This window comes from Hirsutella rhossiliensis (genome assembly GCF_020360975.1).
Source record: "Hirsutella rhossiliensis strain HR02 chromosome Unknown scaffold00004, whole genome shotgun sequence".
Lineage (NCBI taxonomy): Eukaryota > Fungi > Ascomycota > Sordariomycetes > Hypocreales > Ophiocordycipitaceae > Hirsutella > Hirsutella rhossiliensis.
The window spans coordinates 2601063-2624285 of NW_025408670.1; the positions used below are offsets into that span (position 1 = coordinate 2601063).

Here is a 23223-nt window from a genome sequence, read left to right on the forward strand (position 1 = left end):
GCGTGGGGAGAAGGGGTCTTTGGTATATCGGCTGGACTTGCATTTTGACGCCAACTGCTCCATGATGCAAGCGCACTGCCGCGAAGCTCTCCTGCCCACCCATGGTGGAGGACGGCTCGCCACGACTTCACTCACCGCGAGAGCAACATGGCCGAGTCTGGATCAAGAAGCATTTGGGCCGAGCTGACAGCAAGGGCGGCAAGGTCTGCCATTTTCGACAAGCAATTGCCCTGGTGGCTGGATTCTCGGGTGAGTTTGTTTTGGTATTTCAGAGATGTTCTGCTGCTGTCAATCTTCTCCTCTTCCTTCTTTGCGTCGAAGTCTTTTGCAGAGGAATCGATGCCCACGGATGGTCTGGCCAGTCTGGAGGTGCAAGAGTCTAAGCCGTTGGAAGCCGAGCTGCTCAACGACTCCCGCGCATCAGCTGAAAGGAGGAATCGATGCGAGGCCAAAGCCATCATTTATGTTTAGCCGTGAGCGAAAATGAAGCCATTGTTCAAGGTAACCCCTAAAGGCACCTATAGGTAGCCAGCCATGGCTTAAGAATTGCTTGGAAATAGTTAGGGAAACAGAAAAGGCCGTGCCTGCCGAGGGAGCCGAGGTGCAGTGGGGAAGGAAGCTTACTGGAACGTCGCTTCCGGATACAGGAGGGGGGGTCCGGTAGAGATGAAGCCTCTCATCCACCCTCGCACATTTTCTCTTCATCTCGCTCGACTCGTAAGACGACACAGACTTGCTCACCCACACGCCGTGCGCAGAGAACACAGTCGCCAGGTGCACCATGGCCGACCGCATCCACAGAGTCACCATGTTCAAGGCCCCCAAGCCCGAGGACCGGCAGAAGCTAATCGAGCAGTACAAGCTGCTCAACCAGAACAACGCCAAGGTGAGCGCCCCTTCAGTGACGCCGACGTTTGCAAGACTGACGGCTCCAGGACGGCAAACCTTACATCCTGTCCCTCAGCGTCGGCGACGCTCAAGACGACCCGCGGTCCCAGGGCTTCACCCTCGTCTGCGAGACCGAGTTTGCCAGCCTCGACGACATGAAGTATTACGACGACGAGTGCCCCGCCCACCAGAAGCTCAAGGCCGCCGCAAAGGACATGACCATTGACGGCGTCATGACCGTCTACTTTCGACCCAAGCTTACCTCTCGCCGTGACGGGTGAGGGGCAACCGTCAGCACCCAACACTACTGCTCTTGACCACGCTTGCATTCGCAATCACATGATGCCCGACAACCACATGCAGGCAGGCGGGAGCATGGATGGCGCTACCATGTATGCTGTAGTGGGGAAATGCCCTTCTTGAAAAAGGTGTGTGATATCAGCCATAGCAAACGGTCTCGTCACAGGTTCGCGCCATCATTGCTTCACTTCTCCCAGTCCACCGTGTCCGTTGAGGCGTCCCAAACTCTGGCCCTTGAGAAGACGCCTATCGCTTTGCTTGTCTTGACTTGTGGATTTCGAATACAAAGAAATACTCCCAATTATTCTCTCGACGGCCCAGTCAAGCAGCCCCATGGCCCTCACACCCCTCACCTCCTTGCGCGTCTCCCGTCGCCACATCCCCGGCTGGACCCAGATCCCCAACTGCAGCATCCAGCAGCGCCCGCTGCTCATCTACCACGGCGCCTTTGGCCCCTCGGCCTCGGCCGACGACATGGAGTCGCACCTCCGTCGCGTCGGCGTCGTGACCCCCCAGTGGCGACACACCATGTACGACACAACACATTTCCACAGCACCACGCACGAGGTCCTGTGCATCAGCCACGGCCGCGCCCGCCTGCGCTTTGGCGGCGACGGCAACACCGGCCGCTTCGAGCCCGTCGTCGCCCGCGGTGATGTTGTCGTCGTCCCCGCCGGCGTCGGACACCGCCTGCTCGACGACCTCGATGGTGGCTTCCTCATGGTCGGCAGCTACCCCCCCGGCCTCGCCTGGGACATGTGCTATGGCGCGCCCGGCGAGGAGCCAAGGCTGCAAGGGATACGCACCCTTCCTTGGTTCGAGAGGGACCCCGTCTACGGCGACGATGGGCCCGCGCTCGCCGCCGGTGCGCCGCAGGCTGCTTGAGTGACGTCGACCGACCCCCCCTCTCCCCATGTTACGGTGCCATCTCGTCGGGTAGTAGCCGGAGATGCCGCAAGAGAGTTGCCCTCCTCCTTCGCCACCCACCGACTTCGCATCATGAGCCGAAACAGTTCTAGTCAGTCCCCCGCCTGCTCTGTGCCCTCGTCCACCGCGCATGCATCTATCCGCCCCTCTGCTCTGGCTGCCTGGCCACAGCGCTTTCGTGATCGGCGAGAGGGAGGAGTCGTGCGGACTACCTACCAGGCCCGGCTTCGATCGATCGAGGCTCTGGTCCCAACAACATCCTCCCGCCACTGGGAGGCCCCGACCATCTCGGCGCTTGCAAATAAGAGTCAGCGGCAGGTGTCACTCTCGGCTTCGTTCCGCCGTCCGCGCGCCCAAGCCCATCGTCACGTTACTCCGCGTCCAACATGAGCAACCTTGCTGTCCTTGACGAGACGTTTCACGCTTCTTCTCCCTCTTGGCAGCACCATGTGCATCCTCCTTTCTCGCGCAAACTCTCTTCTCCACTCCGAGAGATTCTTCGAGTGCGTCATATTGGGTGAAAAGCTAGTCTCTTCGAAACCCGGCCAGTCAACGGAGCACGTCTACCGGGAACGAGTCTACCGGGAACGAGACAGGACATAGACGCAAACTCAGCGAGGAAGCAGAGGCTCTTTTTGCAGAGCATCTGAGAAAATGCAGTTTCACAGTATTTAAGAGTGACTCAAGCGAGATTACATTCATATTTTCCACTTCTCTCTCTCTCACCAAGGCATGTTGCTTGGTGTTTAGGCTCGCCGTAGTCTGAGAGATGTGTCAATGCCGACTAGACCTGCTGGGCAAGATTCCGATAAAAGAGAAGAACAAAACGAGAGTGAAGGAGAATGGCTTTCAAAAATGAGACCATGGAGGTGCCCGATGAAGTAGCAGAACGCAGCAACTCGCTTCCCATGCAACTGCTTCATGCCCGTGTTGACCCTTTCATAAGACGCATTTTGGTGCACCTCGTCGCACGCCGTCAGGGAGGGGGAGGTGGGGAGCAAACGGTGCCCACCGCGTCTAGACTGTTTGCTGGTTGCTCGATATGGTATTGATTTCGGTGGCCGAGTCGCTTCCCCGGCGAAACGACGATGCCTCGTCCTTCCTCGTCGCGGCCCTCGTATTCTGCAGAGGCCTCGGGTGGCGCTCCAGGGTGAAGAGCGAGACGACAACCATGGCGGCGCAGGCGAGGCCCATGACCTGAATCTGCTGCCCAAATGCCCCTACGTAGACGGCCTTAACGAGCTCTTGGAGGCGTGGGGGCAGCTGGAGTCCCATTAGGGGCGACCGGTGCAGCATGTCGAGCTGCTCGCCCGTCAAGTCGTGGCCCAGTTGGCGGTTGACGTGCACGTTGAAGAGAACTGTGCAGATCGAGAGCCCGATGCAGCCGCCGAGGACTCGGGCCTGCGCCACGGCGCCCTGGGCAGAGGCTCGAAGGCTGGGTTCCGCCGCAAACATGTTGGTCATGATGGTGGCGGCCGAAAAGGAGAGGCCGACGCCGAGTCCGAAAATGGCTTGGAAGCCGTACTGGGCCGCCGTGCTTGTGTGCGTCCCTGCAATCGTCGTCATCAGGCCCACGCCCAGGAGTTGAAGACAGGAGGCCGCCACCAGGGTGTAGGACGTGTTGTTTCGTTTGCTCGACAGGGCGCCTCCAAGGAACGAGCCGCTTGCGCACGCGCCGAGGAGCGGAAGGATGTGTACTCCGGCCATGAGTGCCTTCTCGCCGTCGACAATCTGGAAGCGCTCCGGGATGATGATGCAGAGGCTAATGTACGGGAAACCCGTGAGTAGTGTGTTCCTGGACAAGGGGTGAGCAGAGAAGCGCAAAGTCGAGGGAACGATGTCGGCTTACACCAAGCCGGCAGCATAAACTCGTCTGCACATCAGCCGTATCGGAAAGATGGGCTCGACGCTTCCGAACCGCTTTTTGTCCAGAAAAACCTCCCAGCCGACAAAGACGATCCAGCAGATTCCCGAGAGCACGAAGGTGCTGACGATTTCAGGGCTGTTCCAGGCAGACGACTGCGAACCGCCCTGTTGCAGGGCGTACACGAGGAAGCCCGAACTGCAGATGAGCGCTGCACTGCCGATGAAGTCTATGCGGGAAAATCCCCGCCAGGAGAGCAGGTGAACGGCCTCTTCGCGCGGCCAAAAGTTGGTAATGGCCAGCATCGTTACCAGCCCGCAGGGAATGCTGTACAGATCAGCTGCCCGTCTTTTCCCCTCTAGTCTGATGGCGAAACGACTCACTTCAGGTTGAAGATCCATCTCCAATCAGAGAGCTGTGAGATGATGCCTCCGAGAAGCGGTCCCAGGACAAAGGCCACGGCAAGGGTCGCCCCTATCATGGCACCGACGAGGCTAGGCCGATGTCCAGGCCCAACCTCGACAAGCCCAAGTTGAGTCAAGGTGTACAGCCCGGAAGCGCCAATCCCCTGAAATGCACGGCACGTAATCCTACCGAGAGTCAGCAAAGATGTAGGCTCACGTGGCCCCAGGGGGTCATCTGTACAGAGCAGTCATATCCCTGGCGGAAGCACATCCAAGAGAGAATCCCATGAAGATGATCCATGACAAAAGCAACATGTTCCGTCGGCCATATATGTCGCTGAGCTTGGATATGCAGACGGAAAAGCCTATGCAGCATCGTGAGCATATGCGGTTTCTTCTCAACTGCTTGTCAAACAAACTGACCCATGTACGTCAAAAGATAGGCCAAGACGATCCAGGGGGCGTTGACGAAGTCGTTGAGTTCGTGCGATATCGTGACCAAGGAAGTCGACACTATCGAAGTATCGAGACTGGAAAATAACAGACCGACGAGAAGCCTGCGGGCAGCATGTCAGAAGCGCTGAGCCATGACAGAGGATACTTGGACGTGATGCATACGAAGCCATCACCACAAATTGGCGAACTCCGCTGATGGGCGGGGAACCATCTTGAGCCGGTGGCCTGGCTAGATCTTTGCCCTGGCAGCCGCGATCGTCTAGCTCAGGCTCCAGACAGGCCATCTGGCTGAAGGATGGGTTGGGATAGGACAGAGACAAGCCATGCTCGTTGGCCATTGTCGCTGATCCTTGCTGTCGCCAAGCCAAGACACCTTCTTCCCTTGCCAGTCGGAATCCAGAACGAATCCAAAAAGGCAAAGAAGCGCCAACAGAATGTGGAGGAGAGGAGATTCAGAGCGCAGCTTAGTGTTAGTTGGGTCTGATGACTTGGCAGTGAACAAATTTGAGGACTCTGGCATCAACGAAGAAGCTCCGGATGGCTTTCTTCAACTGGACTCTGACTTCTCGCCCGCCGTGCCGGGATGGCGTGAAGGAGGGGAAGTAGTTGGTCGGCAGTGTCCTTCGTGGTTGCCTGTCAGTCCTCAGCTGGCCCCGACTTGGACATGGAATCCCATCCTGGGTGGCTAGTTCCCTACATATGGCGGGTCGAACCGGACATGCCGTGAGGAAGGAAAGGAGGGAGGGTGAACAGGCAGATGCAAGCGAAGAAGAGTTGGGTAAAGAAGCTCACACAGACCTCCAGGCGAGGCACTACCCCCCTCCCCCCCCTTCTTCCCAGGTAACGTAGTTTGAGCAGAGATGTCTTGCTTGCGAGAAAGAAGAGGATTCATCGAATAAGCATCTGAGACAGGGTCCGGACGAGGTTGTACCCGCACCAACAGGCGGCCATCGTCGGCCTGCAGGTATCCAGGCTCGGCGTCTGCGGGCGGCGTTGGTGCACACGGACAGCTTCCATGAGGCCGGGACGGACGGGGAGAGGTTGAAATAACCGTGGCACAGCGAGAACTTTGGCGCGCCCGTGGACGGTCCTCCCGGCTGTATCACCATCCGATGATGCTGATCTGGAGTCTGGCCCAAGGGAGACGGGGGGTTGCTCACATGGCCATGCCTTAGGCGAGACCGCAGTCGGCAGGCCACCGATCTCTGCCCAACGTTGCTGCATGCCGAGGAAACGAGATCTGGACACTATTCGACCGGCATTGCTCTTGGGACCCAAGACAGATGTGATCGGCCGGGTCTCTGGGGTCTGAGTGGACGACGAGGGGCGTTGGAGATGGCACAGAAGTGTAGCAGCGCTCCATGGGAGCTGACGATGGCGTCGAGGATGGGGGTGACACACGATGGCGCATGATGGTTTGAAGGCCTGCTGCTGTGTGCGCCCACCTCATCTTTGCCATCCGGTAACACGGCGCACCAGCACCAAGAACCGAGCAGTTAGGCAATCGAGGAAAGGATATCCTGAAGGCCTGGATCAGTGTCACCCCGGCCTCGTCTGCCCTGGGTCGGACGAGTTGGCAGACAAGCGACTAACAGATCCCAGCTGGCGCTTGGAGCTCCCGTTTGGCTCCCATGCCGGGGTCTCCTCGCCTGGCCCGCGCGTCCCCAATGCCGTCGACGGTATCATAAGCCGAGCAGAACAAAGAAGGGGCCCCATCAAGGCCCCCCTCGCCCGAGGTCCGTCTGGGCCAGCGTCAGGGACAAGGAGCTCGTGGCATCGGCGCACAAGCTACTGCCGCGAGAGCCTGATCGGACTGCCCAGGGCTCGTGGCAAGCTGCGGTGCCGCCGGCGATGTGTCCAGAAGCGGTCGGATGCATGGCTCCGTGGTATTGGGTGGTGGCACAGAGCGGAGCCTTGTCGACGGCTCAGGATCCGCCCGTACAGTGCAGTACGGGCTGGAGGAGTATCTCGCAAGGTTTTTCCTCGGCCCTGGATGCGACGGGCTGGCAGCGCGTCGACTTTGGCGGCGAGTTCCCTGGTCTTTGTCAGGGCGAGAGAAACGCACGGGGTCTTTTGCGCTTCTGAGCAAAGGGGCACGTGACCCGCGCCGACTTCATCCTGTCCCGAGTCGGGTCTTGCTTGCGGCAATGCCGATGTCGATACGCCCTGTCCAGCCGACGGGCCAGGTCGTGGGCACCGTGGCCTACGTTGAGGAGCAACAGGCTTTCGGGCCGCCGGTTCCCAGCGGAGGATGAATCGTGGGGAAGCAACGGGGGTGAGAAAGAAGAGCAGCATCTGTATGTTTGGTCTCCTGGCGCCTCAAGCAGCCACGAGCTATTCCGCCCGCGCAAACGGGGTCTTGGCTCGCAACGTCCAAGCCCTTGGCTGGCCGTTGGATCTGGCATGCAGTTGGCAAACTGTCAACGTGCTACGCCTCCTGACTCACGGCTGCACTTGGCCGTCTCTGAAAGGCGGCTGCAGCTTCATGTCGCTGAGTCCGCTTATAGCTATCCCGAGTAAGCGGCTCCTCCACGAAAGTGGCGGCGGCTTTTGGGGGCTCTGCTGCAGCTTCTACGGCTCTAGGAAGCTTCCATACTTATCATGACGCTGTCTTGAGCAGTCCACGCTCGTTCAGGGGTCGGGGGCAAGTATCCTGCTCCCTCGCTCTCCCAGGGCAACAACGCGATTCCCAGACTGTGGGCACTGCAAAGACCTGGACAGGTGAAATAGGCCCGAGTAGAGAGTCCTTGATAAGCAATGAATCCCGGGTGTTTCCGCTGGCCATGAAGATGGAGATACAAGCCCGCGCGTCCGTTGGCTCTGCCTTGCTTTACTCTGCATTCGCCAGCCCAGCTGCGGGCTGGGCGGCCAGCAGTGCCGTCTCTCAACCACATGTAACAGTAGATGACGAGATGAATGTCCTGACCCCATATATCGACCCGAGTCTCCACTCCTCTGCATGTGGGATAACGTGTGAGGGAGAAGGGGGTGAAATTTGACATCTGCAGCCCGCGGCTCTCCCCGTCCCATGTCCTCTGCCATCACAGTCCAGGACCAGTGCCACTCATGTCTCCGAGAGGGAGAGAGCGAGCGAGCGAGGAAGCCCCGGCCAGGCGGGTCTAGCCGGAGTTTTTCGTTGCTTACACCGGGCCGCATCATCCCCATCGCGCGCACTCCTCTTCCGGGACTCAAGGCAAGGATGCCGGCTCCTTCGTCCTCCTTTTTTTTCCTTGTGGCCTCCCTCGTGTCATGAGACTTGAACACCATCTTTCCAAGACCAGCTGCTGAGCCCCCATGCCGTGAATCGTCATGTGTCATTGAGGAGTGTGGCCGCCTCCCTCTCCGGTGTTTTCGTCGTTCCCCCCTCCCTCCACCTCTCCGTTGGCCATCCTCGTCCCCTGACCCTCCTCCCCCCTTGTTCCTTGCCCCCTCTCACCATACGGCCGTCGTCCTTCTATCATATGGAATTGCGCGAGAAAAGTCCCTGTGCGGAGGGCGGAAGAAGACTCCGACCTCCCCCACCTCCCCTGATTCTACGTTCTGGGCGTCTGCCTTCAACTCCCATATATCTCCACCACCGCCACCGCCACCACCCCTTTTCTGCTTTCAATCCCCAGCTCTCTGCTCCTATTCCTGGCCGATAGCTTCCCCATAGCGGAGGCTACACATCGTTTTGTCTCAGCCTTGTTCTTGTTCCCTGGATTCGAGGTCCAGGATCAAGACGGACAGTTACCCACGTATTAGCTGTCAGCCCCGGGCTGCTCCGGTTTGCATCTACTTTCCATTTGGCTACTTTCTCATTTTCACTCCCTCGAGGACTTGTTCGGCCTCGATTCAGCCCGGCCTTGGGACGTGCAAACCGAAACGCATAGCGGCTTAGCGAGCATAGCGCTTGGGGTGGTCAGCCCACATTCACCGAGGCTGTCAGATTCACTCACAAGTGACTGGATTAGCACGGGCATCTCGCATGCATCTCGCGGCCATCTCGCGGCATGTTCGGCCTCGACATTTGCCGCCGCACTTCTCCACATAAAATCCAGCCTTTGTTCTCATCAAGCGAGCTTTTGCTCTCCACGCCGAGCTCTCCGTCTTATATCTCTCTTCACCCTCTTTGCCAGACCCTCACTTGTCTGAGCCAAGCACTCTCTCGGCCTTCCTCCTGCTGCTGACGACGGCCTTTGTTTCCCTCGGGAGTTGCAACACCCACCATGGAGGACATTGCGGTCGTCGGCTTGGGCCTCCGCTTCCCTGGAGACGCAACCTCCCCGGAAGAGCTCTGGGGGGTTCTTGAGCGCGCCGAGTCTCAGTGGTCCGAGTTCCCAGACGACCGTCTCAATATTGACGGTTATTTTCACCCGGGTGGAGATCGCCAAGGCAGTGTGAGTACATGAGACGAACGAAATCCCCCGACTGAGCCGTCCAAGAGTCTAATCGTCTAGATATCCTTTCGTGGGGCACATTTTCTCAAAGGGGATATTGCCGCCTTCGACTCTCCGGTAAGCCAGGTCTACTCGCTTCATGCCGATCACACACACATCCTTCCCTCCCTGTGTATGTTCTTTATTGTCTTGTCTGTCATTCAAACTTACTTCTTCATAGTTCTTCTCAGTCGCAGCCGAAGATGCCAAGGCCATCGATCCTCAGCAAAGGATGCTCCTCGAAGTCTCCTACGAGGCGCTCGAGAGCGGTTCGTCCACCCGTTCCCAGCACCAACGCTGCTCCGATATGCTGACGCACAAATACCAGCTGGCCTCCGCAAAGAGGACCTCGACGGCAGCGACACAGCAGTCTACGTCGGATCCTTCGTCAAAGGTACACAACAACCACCCCTGGCTGTGCTTCTCCATGCCCTGGGTTCCAGCGGCGGAGGCTGACTGGATGTTGTAGACTACGAGCAAATCTGCCTTCGCGATCCAGACTGGCAGCCGCGATATGCGGCGACCGGCAATGGCATCGCCATCATGGCCAACCGCATCTCGCACTTCTTCAACTTCCACGGCCCCAGCATGACCCTTGACACTGGCTGCAGCGGCAGTCTCGTGTCGGTTCACCTGGCCGCACAAAGCCTGCGGAACGGTGAATCCTCCTTGGTACGTTCACTCTGGCTAAGCAACTCGTACATGCCATTGCGCTAACGATACTCAGGCCATCGCGGCTGGTTCGGGCATGATCCTGACACCAAATACCATAATGCCCATGACGGCTCTCAACTTCCTAAGTCCCGACGGCAAGTGCTTCACGTTTGACGCGCGCGCCAACGGATACGGGAGGGGCGAGGGGATCGGCGTTGTCGTCCTAAAGCGCATGTCCGACGCGATCCGAGACAACGACACGATCCGGGCCGTGATCCGGGGCACCGCCGTCAACCAGGACGGCCGGACTCCCGGTAAGTCGCACAGATCCTGCTCTTTCTTCACTCACAACCTCTATCTGCGCCCATCACTGACCCGCCGTCAGGCATCACGCTGCCAAGCAAGGAGGCCCAAATCTCCAACATAACCTCTGTCTATGCGGGAGCCGGACTCGACTTCAGCCAGACGGCGTACGTGGAATGTCACGGCACGGGCACCCAGGCAGGTGACTGGCGGGAGCTCGGGGCTATTTCCGAGACTCTCGGCGCTGGCAGGCCCGTTGATCGGCCCATTGTCGTCGGGTCCATCAAGCCCAACATCGGTCATCTTGAAGGCGCCGCCGGCGTGGCCGGGATGATCAAGGGCGTCATGGTGCTCGAGCACGCCAAGATTCCGCCCAATATCAACTTTGAGTCCGGGAACCCGGCCATTGACTTTGAGGACTGGAGGGTAAAGGTAGGGCAAGCGCCAGCAAGCGGTCGTCCGACATCAAGCATTGCTAACGACAATGCTCAGGTTCCTCAGTCTGTCATGGAGTGGCCGATGGAGGGCCTTCGTCGGGTGAGCGTCAACTGCTTCGGCTTCGGCGGCACAAACGCCCATGCGATCCTCGACGAGGCTCCCGCCTATCTCTCCGCTCGGGGCTTGACCGGCCATCACAGCTCTTTTGACCACGCCGCATCTCCTGTTGAAGAGATGGCTCCTTGCCTGCAGCTGTTCTGCTACTCATCGCACGAGAAGAACGGCGTACTGCGCATCATCAAGTCCCACCTCGGCTTCTTCGAGGCCCGGCAGCAGGACTGTTCGGCTTCCTCCCTGCGTGACTACGCATACACGCTCGGCTGTCGACGATCCAACCTGGAATGGAGAGGCTTTGTCGTGGCCAGCTCGCTGTCGCATCTCGCGTCCAAGGTCCAGGACATGGGCCACGACACTGTTGTGCGCGCCTCGCGGGACAAGAAGCCCCGTATATGCTTCGTCTTCTGCGGCCAGGGTGCCCAGTGGGCACAGATGGGAAAGCACCTCATGCCGTTCGATGCCTTCCGCCTCAGCCTCGAGGAGGCCAGCCGATACATGTCCACGGACCTGGGCTCCTCGTTTGATCTCATGGCGGAGATGCTCAGAAACGAGGCGGAAACGTGCATCTCGCAGGCGCACATATCACAGCCCGCCACGACCGCCGTACAAGTCGCCCTCGTCGACCTCTTCAAGTCCCTTGGCATCTCCCCCCGGCATGTGGTCGGTCATTCTTCTGGTGAGATTGCCGCTGCCTATGCCTCTGGCGCCCTGTCGAGGCAGGAGGCGTGGCAGGTCGCCTACTATCGAGGCCTTGCTGCCTCGAGCATGCCCGTCAGAGCCCCGAAGCTCAAGGGGGCCATGATGGTCGTGGGCATGTCGCACGAGGAGACCGAGGCCTATCTTGCGTCCGTCAACCGGTCGGCCCAGATCGCCTGCATCAACAGCCCCCGATCCATCACCATCTCCGGCCAGGCTGAGGCCATCGACTTCATCGACAAGGACCTGCGCAGCAAGAAGACCTTCTGTCGAGTGCTCAACGTCAACATTGCCTATCATTCCTCTCACATGAAGCTCGTGGCACACGACTACAGGGCATCTCTGGTCCACATCTCGCCGCGCGCGTGCTCTCCGTCTGTCAGCATGCTCTCTTCGGTCACGGGCAATGCCATCAAGGGCACGGAGCTCGACGCCTCGTACTGGGCCGGCAACATGGTATCTCCCGTGCAATATGTCGCCGCCATTCAGGCCTTGATGCAGCGCCCAGTCGAGGAGAGACCGAATATCATCATAGAGCTCAGTCCCCGGGCATCTCTGCGGTCGCCTACCTCGGACATTCTGTCCACCGAGACCGGCGACTCGCAACCCACCTATCGCTCAGTCCTTGAGCCCAAGGTGGACGGCGTTGCCGCTCTGCTGGAGCTTGTGGGTGAGCTCTGGTCTCGAGGATACCCGGTCAACATGAAGGCGGTCCTTGAGCAAGGCTCGCCTCGGAATCCGCCAAAATGCCTCTCGGACCTTCCCCCTTATCCCTGGAATCACTCCAAGTCGTACTGGCACGAGTCTCACCTGAGCCTAGCCAATCGGTTCAGAGAATATGGCCGGCAGGACCTCATCGGTGCGCCCACTGCGGATTCCGTGCCGTTTGAGCCCAGATGGCGTGGCTTCCTCCGCGTCTCGGAGAACCCCTGGATCCAGGACCATCAGGTGCAGAAGACCATTGTCTATCCCGCAGCGGGCATGGTGTCCATGGCCCTCGAGGGCGCCAGGCAGATGAACCGTGCCGGCATCGTGGGCTATGAAATCGCCAACATGCAGATCGAGAGGGCCATGATCATTCCAAACACCGCCCATGGCCTGGAGGTCGCCCTGAATATCAAGACGTGTCAAGAGTCGGCCGAGGACGGGCAGGGTTCTGCACCCGTCGAGTTTTCGATCTATTCGAAGCCGCTCAACCACGAGTGGGAGCGGAATGCCAGAGGCAGTCTGTATTTCAGGACGGGGGCTGGCGGCTGGGACGCCGTCTTCCGGACCCGTGACGCCCAGCACAAGACTCTCGACGAGACTTGCACGGAAGCTCTGAAGCCGCGCCAGCTGTACGAGTTCCTCGACACCGTCGGCATGAACTATGGCCCCCTCTTCCAGAACATCACCGAGATTCGCAAGGGGGGAAACTGCTGCGTCGGCAAGGTTCGTGTGCCGGACACCAAGTCCAAGATGCCCGCCAAGTTCGAGTTCCCTCATCTGATTCACCCTGCAACCCTCGACTCCATGTTTCAGACCTTGTTCGCCATCGACTCTTCACCAATGGTACCCACATTCATCAAGAGCATCTTTGTATCGGCGAATGTCGATGACCCGGATCCCTCTCCCTTTGCCGGCTATGCCGTGGCAGAGCGCACAGGCATCCGAGATTCCGATGCTACCATTGTCATGACGCGCCCTGGCCCGGTTCCAGCCCGTGTCGTCATTGAGGGCCTTCATCTCACCGGCCTGTCCACTCCGTCTGCCACCGACGGCGGCTTCTTGCCGAACCACCGCAATCTCTGCACCGAGATTGTCTGGAACCAGGACGCTGCGTTTGCACGCCCGACCACATACGCTGAACAGGTCGCCCTGCTCGCTCACAAGTATCCCGCGCTGGCGGTGCTCCAAGTCGGCGGAGGGCCTGCCGTGACCTCGGCAACTCTTGCGATTGTAGCTCCTGGTCGAGACGAGACGCCTCGCCTATCAAGATACACTGTGGTCCAACGTCCCGGCACGGACGATGCTGAACAGGCTCTGTCTCACGTCAAGGGCACGTCACTCGAGCATTTCTTGGAGGTGAAGAAGGACTGCTCCGAGCTCCTGGCCGACTATCACCTCATAGTCGCCTTTGCTGACACTGATATTGACGCGGACAGCTTGAAGAAGCACTTGAGAGTCGGCGGCGTGCTTCTGCACCAGCCAGTTGCAGACACCCATTCGAAGAGCAACGGACATGTAGCGCACAAGAAGTTGCAGGTATCTTCCCAAGTCGAGATGGCCGTCACGGACAACCCTCCCATCTCTATGGACGCCTTCCGAAGCCACCCCAAAACTGTTGCTGGGGCAGCTTCTCACGGCGTCGCGGTTCTGTTGCCCGAGGCACCCAGCGCAGAGGCCCTGGATCTCGCGGCAGGGCTGGTGCAGCAGCTCAGTGAGGGTGAGCCGGGTCTGAGAGTGTCTTCGGTGTCGGTGCAGAAAATTCAGGACGATGCGGCGCTGCTTACGGGGAGCATTGTTCTTTCGCTCCTCGACTTTGCCACATCCGACACCGAAGGCCGTTGGGTCTTTGACTGGAACGAATCCGGCTTCAAAGCTTTCGATGCTGTGCAAAGGTCTGCCAGGGGCATTATCTGGATAACTCGAGGCGCTCACATGAAACCGCTGAACCCCAAGGGCGCGCCAATTATTGCGCTGGCCAGGACGCTCATGTCCGAGGACCCCCTGAAGACAATCGTCACCTTGGACCTGGGCGCCCTCTCGCAGCTGGGCCATCCATCCGTCATCCAAACCGCCGTTTCTGTATTCAGGCGGAGCTTCCAGACCAACCCAGGCTCTGATCCTCGGGAAACCGAGTACGCCGAGGAAGACGGCAAGCTCTACGTGCCCCGTCTCAGCACCGTCCGGTCCCTGAACCAGCTCATCGAAGGCGACAACCATCACGACGGCCTTGTCCAGACGCCATTCTCCTCTCTCCCGGGCAATGACGTTGCACAGTCCGGCCTCTCCCTCACCATTGCAAAACCAGGCATTGCTGATGGGTCACTATACTTCTCTGAGCTTAATCACGCCGAGCTGGGGCCGGATGATGTCGAGATCGAATTCGAGAAGGCACCCCTGACCCATCTAGATCTCGACACCGTCATGGGCCGGACCGTCGAGCCAACCATTGGGATGGACGTCGTGGGTCGTGTGAAGCGGGTTGGACGCAGCGTGACAGGCATCCAGCCCGCGGATTGCGTGGCCGCCTTGGTATCCGGAGGCACGATTCAAAACACGATCCGCGCAAAAGCAGGGCTCGTGACGAGATACCAGCCCGGCCTGGTGCCCAGCCTTTACGCCAGTGCTTACCATGCAATCATCGACGTCGGGAGGGCCAGACGCGGCCGAAGGATCCTCGTCCAGGCGGGAGCAAGCGCCTACGGGCTGGCCGCAGTCCAGATGGCGAGATCGGTAGACGCCGAGGTGTTTGCAACGGTCCTCGGGTCCGAGTCTACACTCCAACGAGAGATTCTTGTTAAATGCGGCGTTCCTGACGATCACATCTTTGACGCCGACTCGGATAGCTTCGTCAAGGCCGTCCAGGCCGCGAGCAGCGGGAAAGGCGTAGACATTGTCTACAACCCAACAACAGAGCACGTCGAGGCGGGCTTCAAGTGTGTTCGGAAATGTAAGCATTCGCCCCGTTCAGGCCGTAGGGATTCTGAGCTGACCTTTCTCAGGTGGGACCGTTGTCCAGTTCGCCAACAAGTCGCCCTCGCCTCGGGCATTGCCCATGGTGGAGGGCTCGGTCACCGTCGTCAACCTGGACCTCTGCCAGCTCCTGAGGGAGGAAGAGGAGTACGTCGCCGAAATATTGGACCGCGCCACTCGTCACATGGCTGAGCGACTGCCCGCCTCTGCCCTGCATCCTGAGACGGAGCATGGCTACGGCATCAACCAGCTCGAGGACGCGCTCCGGCACATCCAAAGGGTCCCGTACGTAGGCTATTCGTCGGTGAGCGCCGACGGGTGCAACGTACCCGTCGTCAACAAGAACCCGACGAAGCCGCTGAGCCAGGCGCTCGACGGCAACGGGACCTATCTCCTCGCCGGCGGCCTGGGGGGTCTCGGGCAGAGCGTGTCGGAGCTGCTGGTCAGCAACGGCGTGCGGCACCTTGCCTACATATCCCGGTCAGGCGCGTCCTCGGACAAGGCCAGGCTGTTCATCGAAGGCCTGCACGCTCGGGGCATCGACGCGCGAGCCTATAGCGCCGACATCTGCGACGAGGCGGGACTGACAGAGCTCATGATCAGCCGCGTGGCGGCCGAGATGCCGCCCGTCAGAGGCGTCTTCCAGTGCGCCGCCGTCATCAAGGACGCCGTCTTCGACAACATGGCATACGCCGACTGGGTCGCGGCCACCAGGCCCAAGACGGTTGGCTCGCTGAGTCTCGTGCGATCCATGGCGGCGGCGGGCCAGGACCCCTTCTTCATCTTCCTCGCCAGCTCGGCCGGCGTCATCGGGAATCGAGGCCAGGCCAACTACGCCGCGGGCAACTGCTTCGAGGACGCGCTGGCGCGACACTGCCGCCTGCAGGGCAGACACGCCGTGTCCATCGACCTGGGCCCCGTCCTGGGCGCCGGCATGCTGGCCGAGGACGACGAGATCCTCAGCATGCTCCGGGCCAGCGGCTTCTACGGCATCCGACACGGCGACTTCCTCAAGGTGGTCGAGCATGCCATCACCATGGAGACGACGCCCGGCACCAGCATGCCGGCGCAGGTCATCCTGGGCGTCGGGACGGGCGGCATCATCCGGCAGAACCAGCCCGCGGACCCGTACTGGTCTCGCACGGCGCTCTACGGCTACCTCAACCTCGTCGACATGCCGCCGCCGGACCTGGCCGCCACCTCTGGCCGCGGGGCCCTCGTCGACGTCAAGGCGATGCTTGCCTGTTGCACCGACACGGCCTCGGCCGCCGACATTGTCAAGGCCGGGCTCGTCAGCATGCTGGCCAAGGCCATGACGATGCTCCCCGAGGAGCTCGACGCCAACAAGCCGCCCAACGCATACGGCGTCGACTCCCTGGTGGCCGTCGGCGTGCGCAACTTTGTCATTAGCAGCTTCGGCGTCGCCGTGTCCGTGTTTGAGGTTCTGAGCGACGCCACCATTGCCGAGCTGTCCATGGCGATTGCGGTCAAGGGGGGGTTCGGGACGGACAAGGCGTCGTAGGGGGAGAATGCCTCGGCAGCTTCTGGAAATTGGAGGGACGAGGCAAGGCCGAGAAGTGGGATTTGTTGTTCAAGCTCATTGTACAAGGTATCATGGCCGCTTTCTGAGAGGCAGAGATAGCAAACAAGTTGTCAAGCACGTATGCCGAGATGCCTGGCTTTAAACTGTGCAGCTCACATACGCGCGAGGAGGAAGATCACGCAAAAAGGAAAATTCTCCCTCCAGACATTGAGCCTGTGGGAAATGAGTTGAGACGTCAAAAAGATTGCGTGATCTGGGAATCGAACCCAGGGCTCCCCGACGTTACACGGATGGCAACGGAGAATTTTACCACTAAACCAATCACGCGGTCCTTATTATGGAGTAGTTCAGCTGCAAGATGCGTATATGGACTGCATGCACAAGAGGTCATTGGGAAAAACCTTGTCGTGAAACTACCCTAGGCCAGTATCCAATGTCTTGGGGCTCCTTCATCATTGGAAATCCTGCGCTTCCAGTATAAGAACCATTGGCAAGTGCGGCTAGGGGGTTGATGAGGAATGATCGTAAAGACGTGTCATTATGTTTAAAGCTATCCAGCAAACTGCAAAGCATGCTAGCATATACAAGTTTCCTATCCGCAAGACGCAAACATAGATAATACACACAACCAAATAATGCAATACAGCCACCACGGCCCGCAAACAACACTCCACGCAGGGCGTTGAACAACACTTGTCACGTAGGGTAAGAGCAAAGCTCTGCATTGCAATCCCTGGTTGAGTCCAGACCAATCACAAGCGCCTCTTGGACGGTCTCCCGTTGACTTTGATTTCACCCGGCTCCCACACTGCCTCGATAATGCTCATGCGGCAGCCCTCGGTTCGTGTAACGCCCTGTGTTCTAGTCAGCAGGCTCATCGGCGAGAGAAGCATCAAAGGGTTTTGAATCAGCCCCTAGACTAGAGTCTCACCTTGAACACGAATCGCTCATCTGCCGCTCGGAACAGCGCCCGGAACTCGTGCTCTTCACGCTCTTGCGCGTTGAGCAGCGTCAGCATGACCATGTCCATGCCTCGAATCAACTTCTCGTCCCATGGCTTCTCCGCCCCAGGGTCGCGCAGGCAGTGGTCGTTGATGACGACGCGGGAGCCCGGTTTCAGCGCGGGGACGAGGTTCTTGAGCAATTTGACTGCGTAGGGCGTCGAATAATTGTGAATGATCCAGCGAAAGAAATAAACTGCGCTCGTCAGCATCGAGACGAGTCTCGAGGACTCCAGCACGCCGTCCAAGGCGGGAAAGGACATACCGTCAGCGCCCTTGACGGGTTGCTCCTCAAAAAAGTCGTGGGCTTGCAGCTGAATCCTCGCCGCGACCGACTCGTCGTCGCAAACTGGCTTTGGCGCGCTGTCAACCGTCTTGGGAAGGTCTTGCACCACAAACGTCATCTTCTTCCATTTCTTTGCCAGGTCGACGCAGACAAAGCCGTGGCTGCCCCCGATATCAACAAAGGTTCCCCCCTTTTCATCAATCTCCGACATGTCATAGTTGTCCTTGAAATGGTCTACCTCGTATCCCTCTCCCTCAGTCAGGCTCGCCATCGCCCCGCCCATTCGCCTGGCACGCGCGCCGTCTTTGCCAAAAGTGACGAACATCGGCTCTTTGCCAATCGTGTCGAAGGCGAAGTTAAACCCCGTGGTGGTCAGCGAGGTCGCCTCCGGATGTGCCTTGAGGGAGTCGAGGACCTTGGCGGCCGAGGGAAACAGGTCCTCTCCGTTGAAGCCGACCCAGTCTTGTAAGGCAGCATCCTGGGCTAGTTCACGCGAGGCTGCTGTGTGTGCGATGAGGCCAGGCTCGGGCTCGTGGAATATGTAATTGGTCATGGCATGCCGCAGCACGCGGGCGAGGTTGATCGGATCAAGCGACGTCTTGGCCTGAAGCTCTGTGAGCGGAATAGGAGAGTCCACGGGAACGAGGCGAGCTAATCCGAATCAGCCCGCGTCCCTGGTTGAGACGATGCCACTTCGACTTGTTGCCTCGGGACGTACCTATGCCGTAGCCGTTGATGATCTGGAGACTCAACGTGTCAAGGCACTGGATTGGCGTAGTTAGCCCCTGGGTCGTCTCTGCGGAGGGCGTGACCGACATTCCATATGGTCCATCGCACAGTCTCCTTTGGCCCTCGTACCAGAGTTTCGAGCTCCTTGGTGGCATGAATAATCTCCTGCCTACACCTTTGCATGTCCGCGGGCAGCCGTGGTAGGCAATCCGGGGCACCGAGCGCGAAACTTGGCTCTGGCAGGCCATTGTTTCTCACGTACGTCTCCAGCTTTTCCGTCTCGGCAGTGATCCTCCTGGCAAGCTCCAGCAAGTTCGACTGCTGCCGCGGCTGGCTCTCGTCCACCGCAACAGACTTTCGCGCAGGCAAAGACTCATGCTTGGACCTAAACTGAGAGAAACCGGAAAAGGAACGACGATTCTCCTTCTTTTGTTCTGCGTCGGGCGATTGCGACATGAGCCACGAGGGCACCTTGAACTTGCGCATGACGGGGGTCGAGGCGAACGGGAGCGTGGATTGTGGGTTGACGAGGCAGCCTAGCAGGGTAGCCTGGACCGGGTCAGTGATGAGTTCGTCCGGCTCGACGAAATCTCGGCGCGGAAGAAAATTGCAACATGGAGTCCATGCCGCTCCACCAAGGAAGGGCCTGGACCCGGAAGCAGGCCCTCGGGCCGTTGCGGTTACACAGCAAAGTGCCTCGATAAGGGACGACGACAGTGACGCCACGGGAGTTCCAGGTGCCGAAGGAATGGCGAGCTCTAACTATGATGCCATGTTTGTTCCGGGGGGGAGAAGGAGGGGAGAGGGGTGGCCAATGGCATGGGACGGCAGCATGGCAGCAAACAATAGGTCAAGCCGGGGCAGATGCGTCAAGTCGGGGCATATTTCGACTTGTCGTGCGTGCGTCACTCGACACAGGCGAGCAAGATCCAATCAATCGGCCGCATCTGACGGGTCCCCCCGTCCCGTCCCCTTGCCCCGGAAGCCTGTGGCACCCAACAGCAGAATGCGGGTGGAGGGAGAACCAGTCGCACGGATCGCTCCACGTGCGATTATTCTTCAACAGCAGCTAGTTGCCGCGGAGGCGCGTCGAAACCGTCGCCAATTGGACAGAGCAGAAAAGAAACGCACATGTCATGCCCCGTGCGAGGACTTTTATTGCCGGCAGCGCGAAGCCTCGTCCGAGATACCGGGAGCCTCCTCTTCTGACACAGCGTGCGGGGGAAGGAGGGTCGGGCGAGGCGAAAAGGAGGCAAAAGAAGCAGCAGTATCGTACCACGATGAAGATTCGAGGATTGAAAGAGGGGAGGAGAGAGCGCAAAAGAAGAAGGGGAAGGACGGTAGGAAACAAGGGACATGCTCCGGCAATCGATGCTTCCGCTCCTGCCACCCAGAGCAGCCACGAATTGCAGGCAGGAGGCACCCCCCAGTCCCCTACGCCGTACCTACCCTCTACCCTCCCCCTCCTTCTCCTGCCTGCCCTAACTTAGGGCAGCGATCCGACTCCTCGTACAGTACCACGCCTGGATGCATGCGCCAAAGTACCTACTTTTTGGCGTGTTTAAGACGGCAGGAGGAGTCCTCGCCGGCCAATGACCCCCTTGTCCGCCTCCCGGTCACTGTCCCGCTCGACCAGACAACCGATATTGGCTGACGAGGCATGCATCACTTACTACCTTAGGTAGTGGCTTATTATGCTTACAGTATATGCCGTTCATCATCCTCTGATGATCCTCATCCCGCCTTGGTCGCCAACGCGCCATATCACAAGAGGAGACGACAATGATGGTCCTCGGGCGATCAGGCCCAATAACGTAAATGGCCGCGCCTCATCACGCGTCTGGGCCCAAGCAGCCAAGACCCCTTGCTAGGCCACCCTGATCGGACTTGTCCCGTCCCGTCCCGTCTCAAGACTTGGTTCAAAGATTGATACCTTGCCCTGCGGGCGCTTGCCGTGGCCTGGCCCCCTGCTTGTCTTGGGCCTTGTCTGAGAGCCTCGGCCGTGACGCGATGCTACCGCCGCTTCCCCACTCGCCACTGTGCCGTTCAAGTAGCCTCGAAAAGGCGCACGAGGTGGCATGACGGTGCCGGCATGGATCTGCCTCTACTGTGTGTAGCCAGGGATGTATTTCCAACAGTACAGGTAAACCCGGAGTCTCTGATGTTTAAGAGGCATAGCAGATTATGGACCTGGTTCGCACCATCTTTGCCTTTTCCCATCTTGCCTCCATCACCAAGTATTAAGGAGTCGAGCGCTTCGTGTGCTCGCCGCGGCCGTAAAAATATAGGTAGGCAAACAATCAGCAGGCCATGACACGGCAACTTCACCAAGGGCTATTGCAGCCATATCCCTTCTTCGCCAGTAATGCACCAACTCATGGCCACGGGCTCCTGGTATCGTCAAGGCGACCGAGATCCTTGCCGCCCAACAGAATCCGATATACACACCGAAAAGAAAGAAAGGGAATTCTCGCTGCCATTCATTTCGTCGTTTCCAGTTGGTCTCGTGTACCCAGAGTCAAGCCAGGCCTGCTGTGCATGACTGGAGCCACAGCGTCATCTGCAAACGTTGCGCATCACGCCCCGTTCTCTGGCTTCTGGGCGTATATGATGTGGAGAGGCATGTACATGAGCGCCGAGTTGTCGTTGTAGGCGCGCCGCACCTCCATGAGGAACAGCTCGACTTGCTCGCGATTCCAATGTAGCCCCCGCGTCAAGGGCCCCAGCGCAATGGCCTGTAGGCCGTCGAGGAGAATCGTGCGCCAGTATAATCCGACCGTCTTGAGTACCTTGTTCTTGGGCCACGTCCCGATGGGCACGTGGAAGACGCGCTCCGTCACGTTGGTGAAGCCTGCGTCGTGCATCAACTGAGCCAGAAATCCCCCGGCCGCCGTGTCGAGGTCGATGCCGAGGGTCGTGAGGCCCTCGTTGACGCGCTCCCAGAACCTGGCGACGGCGTGGTCGGCGGGCACGATTCCCTCGGCGTGGGCGCTCCGGGGCTTGTGGTGTATCTCTTGCAGCTCAATCCAGCCACCTGGTTTGAGATGTCTGTCATGGCGTCGCTCGTCAGCAGGATGGAACCAACAGAGGTTCCCGCGACTCACTCGTAGGCCCGGCGCAAGAGCCGCATCCAGTCCCTGACGGCCATGACGGTGTGGCGCGAGTGGATGTAGTCGAAGTGGTTGTTTGGATACAGCCAAGGAGACTCGACATCATCCACCAAGAAGCGAACGTTGGGCGGCAGCCAGTCCGGCTGGATGGGCGAGAGGTCGATGCCGAGGACATGGGCACTCGGAAACTGGTCGCCCACTAAGGTGTGGTGTCGGTGTCAGCCGCCGTGGTCACGGAGAGGCAACAGAACCCACTTTCGATGGCCCAAATGCCAGTCCCCGTCCCAATGTCGAGTACCTCTTGGGGGTATTCGCCGATTGGGGCGAAGTGAAGCTTCTGGCTACAGAGCAGCTTCACCATGGCATGCTTCATGTCCTCTCGCTATGCCCAGTCAGAGTCGGGTGCAAAGGGCGGTTGGATCTCGCAGCGCACCTCCTGCTCGACATCGTCGTTTGGGAAGTTGTAGGTGCCTTCGCGGAAGCGGTGGTAGCGGCGGCCATTCTCGTAGAGATAGTCGCGCACCGACGACTCGGCCGAGGTGCTGCCGGAGCTGAAGCCGTCACTGCTGTAGCCGCCATCGGAGTCGTCGTCCCTGGCAATGTCATCGTCAAAGTTGTCGGCGACGATGGAGGCCTCGGCCTGCGACAGGGCTTCTCGCGCCATGTCCTCCTGCTCGGACGTGGACATGAAGGGGAAGATGGACGTTCCATTCGGGTGTGTCAAAGGAGATGCGAGCAATGCCTCTGACCTCGGAATAGTCAGCGAGGGCGAGGGCGAGCTTGACCCGCTTCGCAGCGGCGCCTGTCCATGGCCCTGTTGGGCAGGCGTGTCGCACTCTTCTTGTTGCACGCAATGGCCAGACTTTGGCTGCTGGGTTGAGACAGAGGCAGAGCGGGGCCCCAGCCATGGCTGCATTTCTTGCAGAGCCGCTGCTCCGGCGTTGTGCGAGGTGCTGCTTTCGGGCCTGTGCTGTTGTTGCCCATCGTCTTGTTGCGTGGTCCGAAATCCTTCGGGTGTCTTTGCCGTGGCAGCCTGTTGTTGGCTGCGCGAGGTGGCGTCAGAAGGAAACGGCCGTGTTCCCGATGGCTGATGCGCAGACTTGCTTTCCCACGGGTTTTCCATGTCGGAGACGATGGATTGATGAACAAGCTCAAAAGGACTTGCTTGGGGTCGCCCCCGACTTGAACCACCACGAGGAAGCTAGATGGGGACCATTCCGTCGCCAAAGTGAGAGCTGACGAGTCGAGAAGGCTGTCCGACGAAGCGGGCCGACGGTTTAATATAAGACCACGGGTCGAGTAGGATCCCTGTGTCAGAGCAGAGACGGGCGACGGCACTAGCTCCGGGGCGGTCGACTATCGAGCAGGCCAGGCCGTCGAGAGGACGACCAAGGGTGTGTCGGTGACGAGA

The 23223-nt window shown here is 59.3% G+C and overlaps 6 protein-coding genes and 1 non-coding gene across 7 annotated transcripts; 3 read left to right on the plus strand and 4 right to left on the minus strand.

The window, feature by feature from the left end:
- Window positions 1-808: 808 nt before the first annotated feature.
- Window positions 809-1169, plus strand: HRG_04486 (stress responsive a/B barrel domain-containing protein; the record flags this gene model as incomplete). The annotated part of the gene is made up of 2 exons (XM_044862957.1): window positions 809-886; window positions 936-1169. 2 exons carry the CDS (start codon window positions 809-811, stop codon window positions 1167-1169), a joined length of 312 nt encoding a protein of 103 aa, XP_044721571.1.
- A 352-nt stretch (window positions 1170-1521) lies between these two features.
- Window positions 1522-2073, plus strand: HRG_04487 (cupin domain-containing protein; the record flags this gene model as incomplete). The annotated part of the gene is made up of 1 exon (XM_044862958.1): window positions 1522-2073. The coding sequence occupies one exon, from the start codon at window positions 1522-1524 to the stop codon at window positions 2071-2073; it is 552 nt and encodes a 183-aa protein (XP_044721572.1).
- A 1059-nt stretch (window positions 2074-3132) lies between these two features.
- On the minus strand, window positions 3133-5177 carry HRG_04488 (major facilitator superfamily domain-containing protein; the record flags this gene model as incomplete). The annotated part of the gene is made up of 6 exons (XM_044862959.1): window positions 3133-3910; window positions 3965-4306; window positions 4363-4569; window positions 4625-4748; window positions 4807-4913; window positions 5002-5177. The coding sequence occupies 6 exons, from the start codon at window positions 5175-5177 to the stop codon at window positions 3133-3135; spliced, it is 1734 nt and encodes a 577-aa protein (XP_044721573.1).
- Window positions 5178-9047: 3870 nt separating this feature from the next.
- HRG_04489 (acyl transferase domain-containing protein) lies at window positions 9048-16665 on the plus strand (the record flags this gene model as incomplete). The annotated part of the gene is made up of 9 exons (XM_044862960.1): window positions 9048-9218; window positions 9279-9335; window positions 9439-9526; window positions 9586-9651; window positions 9727-9929; window positions 9985-10225; window positions 10297-10646; window positions 10707-15120; window positions 15173-16665. 9 exons carry the CDS (start codon window positions 9048-9050, stop codon window positions 16663-16665), a joined length of 7083 nt encoding a protein of 2360 aa, XP_044721574.1.
- A 266-nt stretch (window positions 16666-16931) lies between these two features.
- HRG_12084 lies at window positions 16932-17013 on the minus strand. The gene has a single exon. It is a non-coding gene; the product is annotated as a tRNA-Gly (tRNA).
- Window positions 17014-17438: 425 nt separating this feature from the next.
- HRG_04490 (o-methyltransferase domain-containing protein) lies at window positions 17439-19188 on the minus strand (the record flags this gene model as incomplete). Its single annotated transcript, XM_044862961.1, has 5 exons — window positions 17439-17540; window positions 17618-17883; window positions 17953-18624; window positions 18692-18737; window positions 18790-19188. The coding sequence occupies 5 exons, from the start codon at window positions 19186-19188 to the stop codon at window positions 17439-17441; spliced, it is 1485 nt and encodes a 494-aa protein (XP_044721575.1).
- Window positions 19189-21278: 2090 nt separating this feature from the next.
- Window positions 21279-22500, minus strand: HRG_04491 (methyltransferase domain-containing protein; the record flags this gene model as incomplete). Its single annotated transcript, XM_044862962.1, has 4 exons — window positions 21279-21750; window positions 21807-22011; window positions 22068-22194; window positions 22246-22500. 4 exons carry the CDS (start codon window positions 22498-22500, stop codon window positions 21279-21281), a joined length of 1059 nt encoding a protein of 352 aa, XP_044721576.1.
- Window positions 22501-23223: the final 723 nt, after the last annotated feature.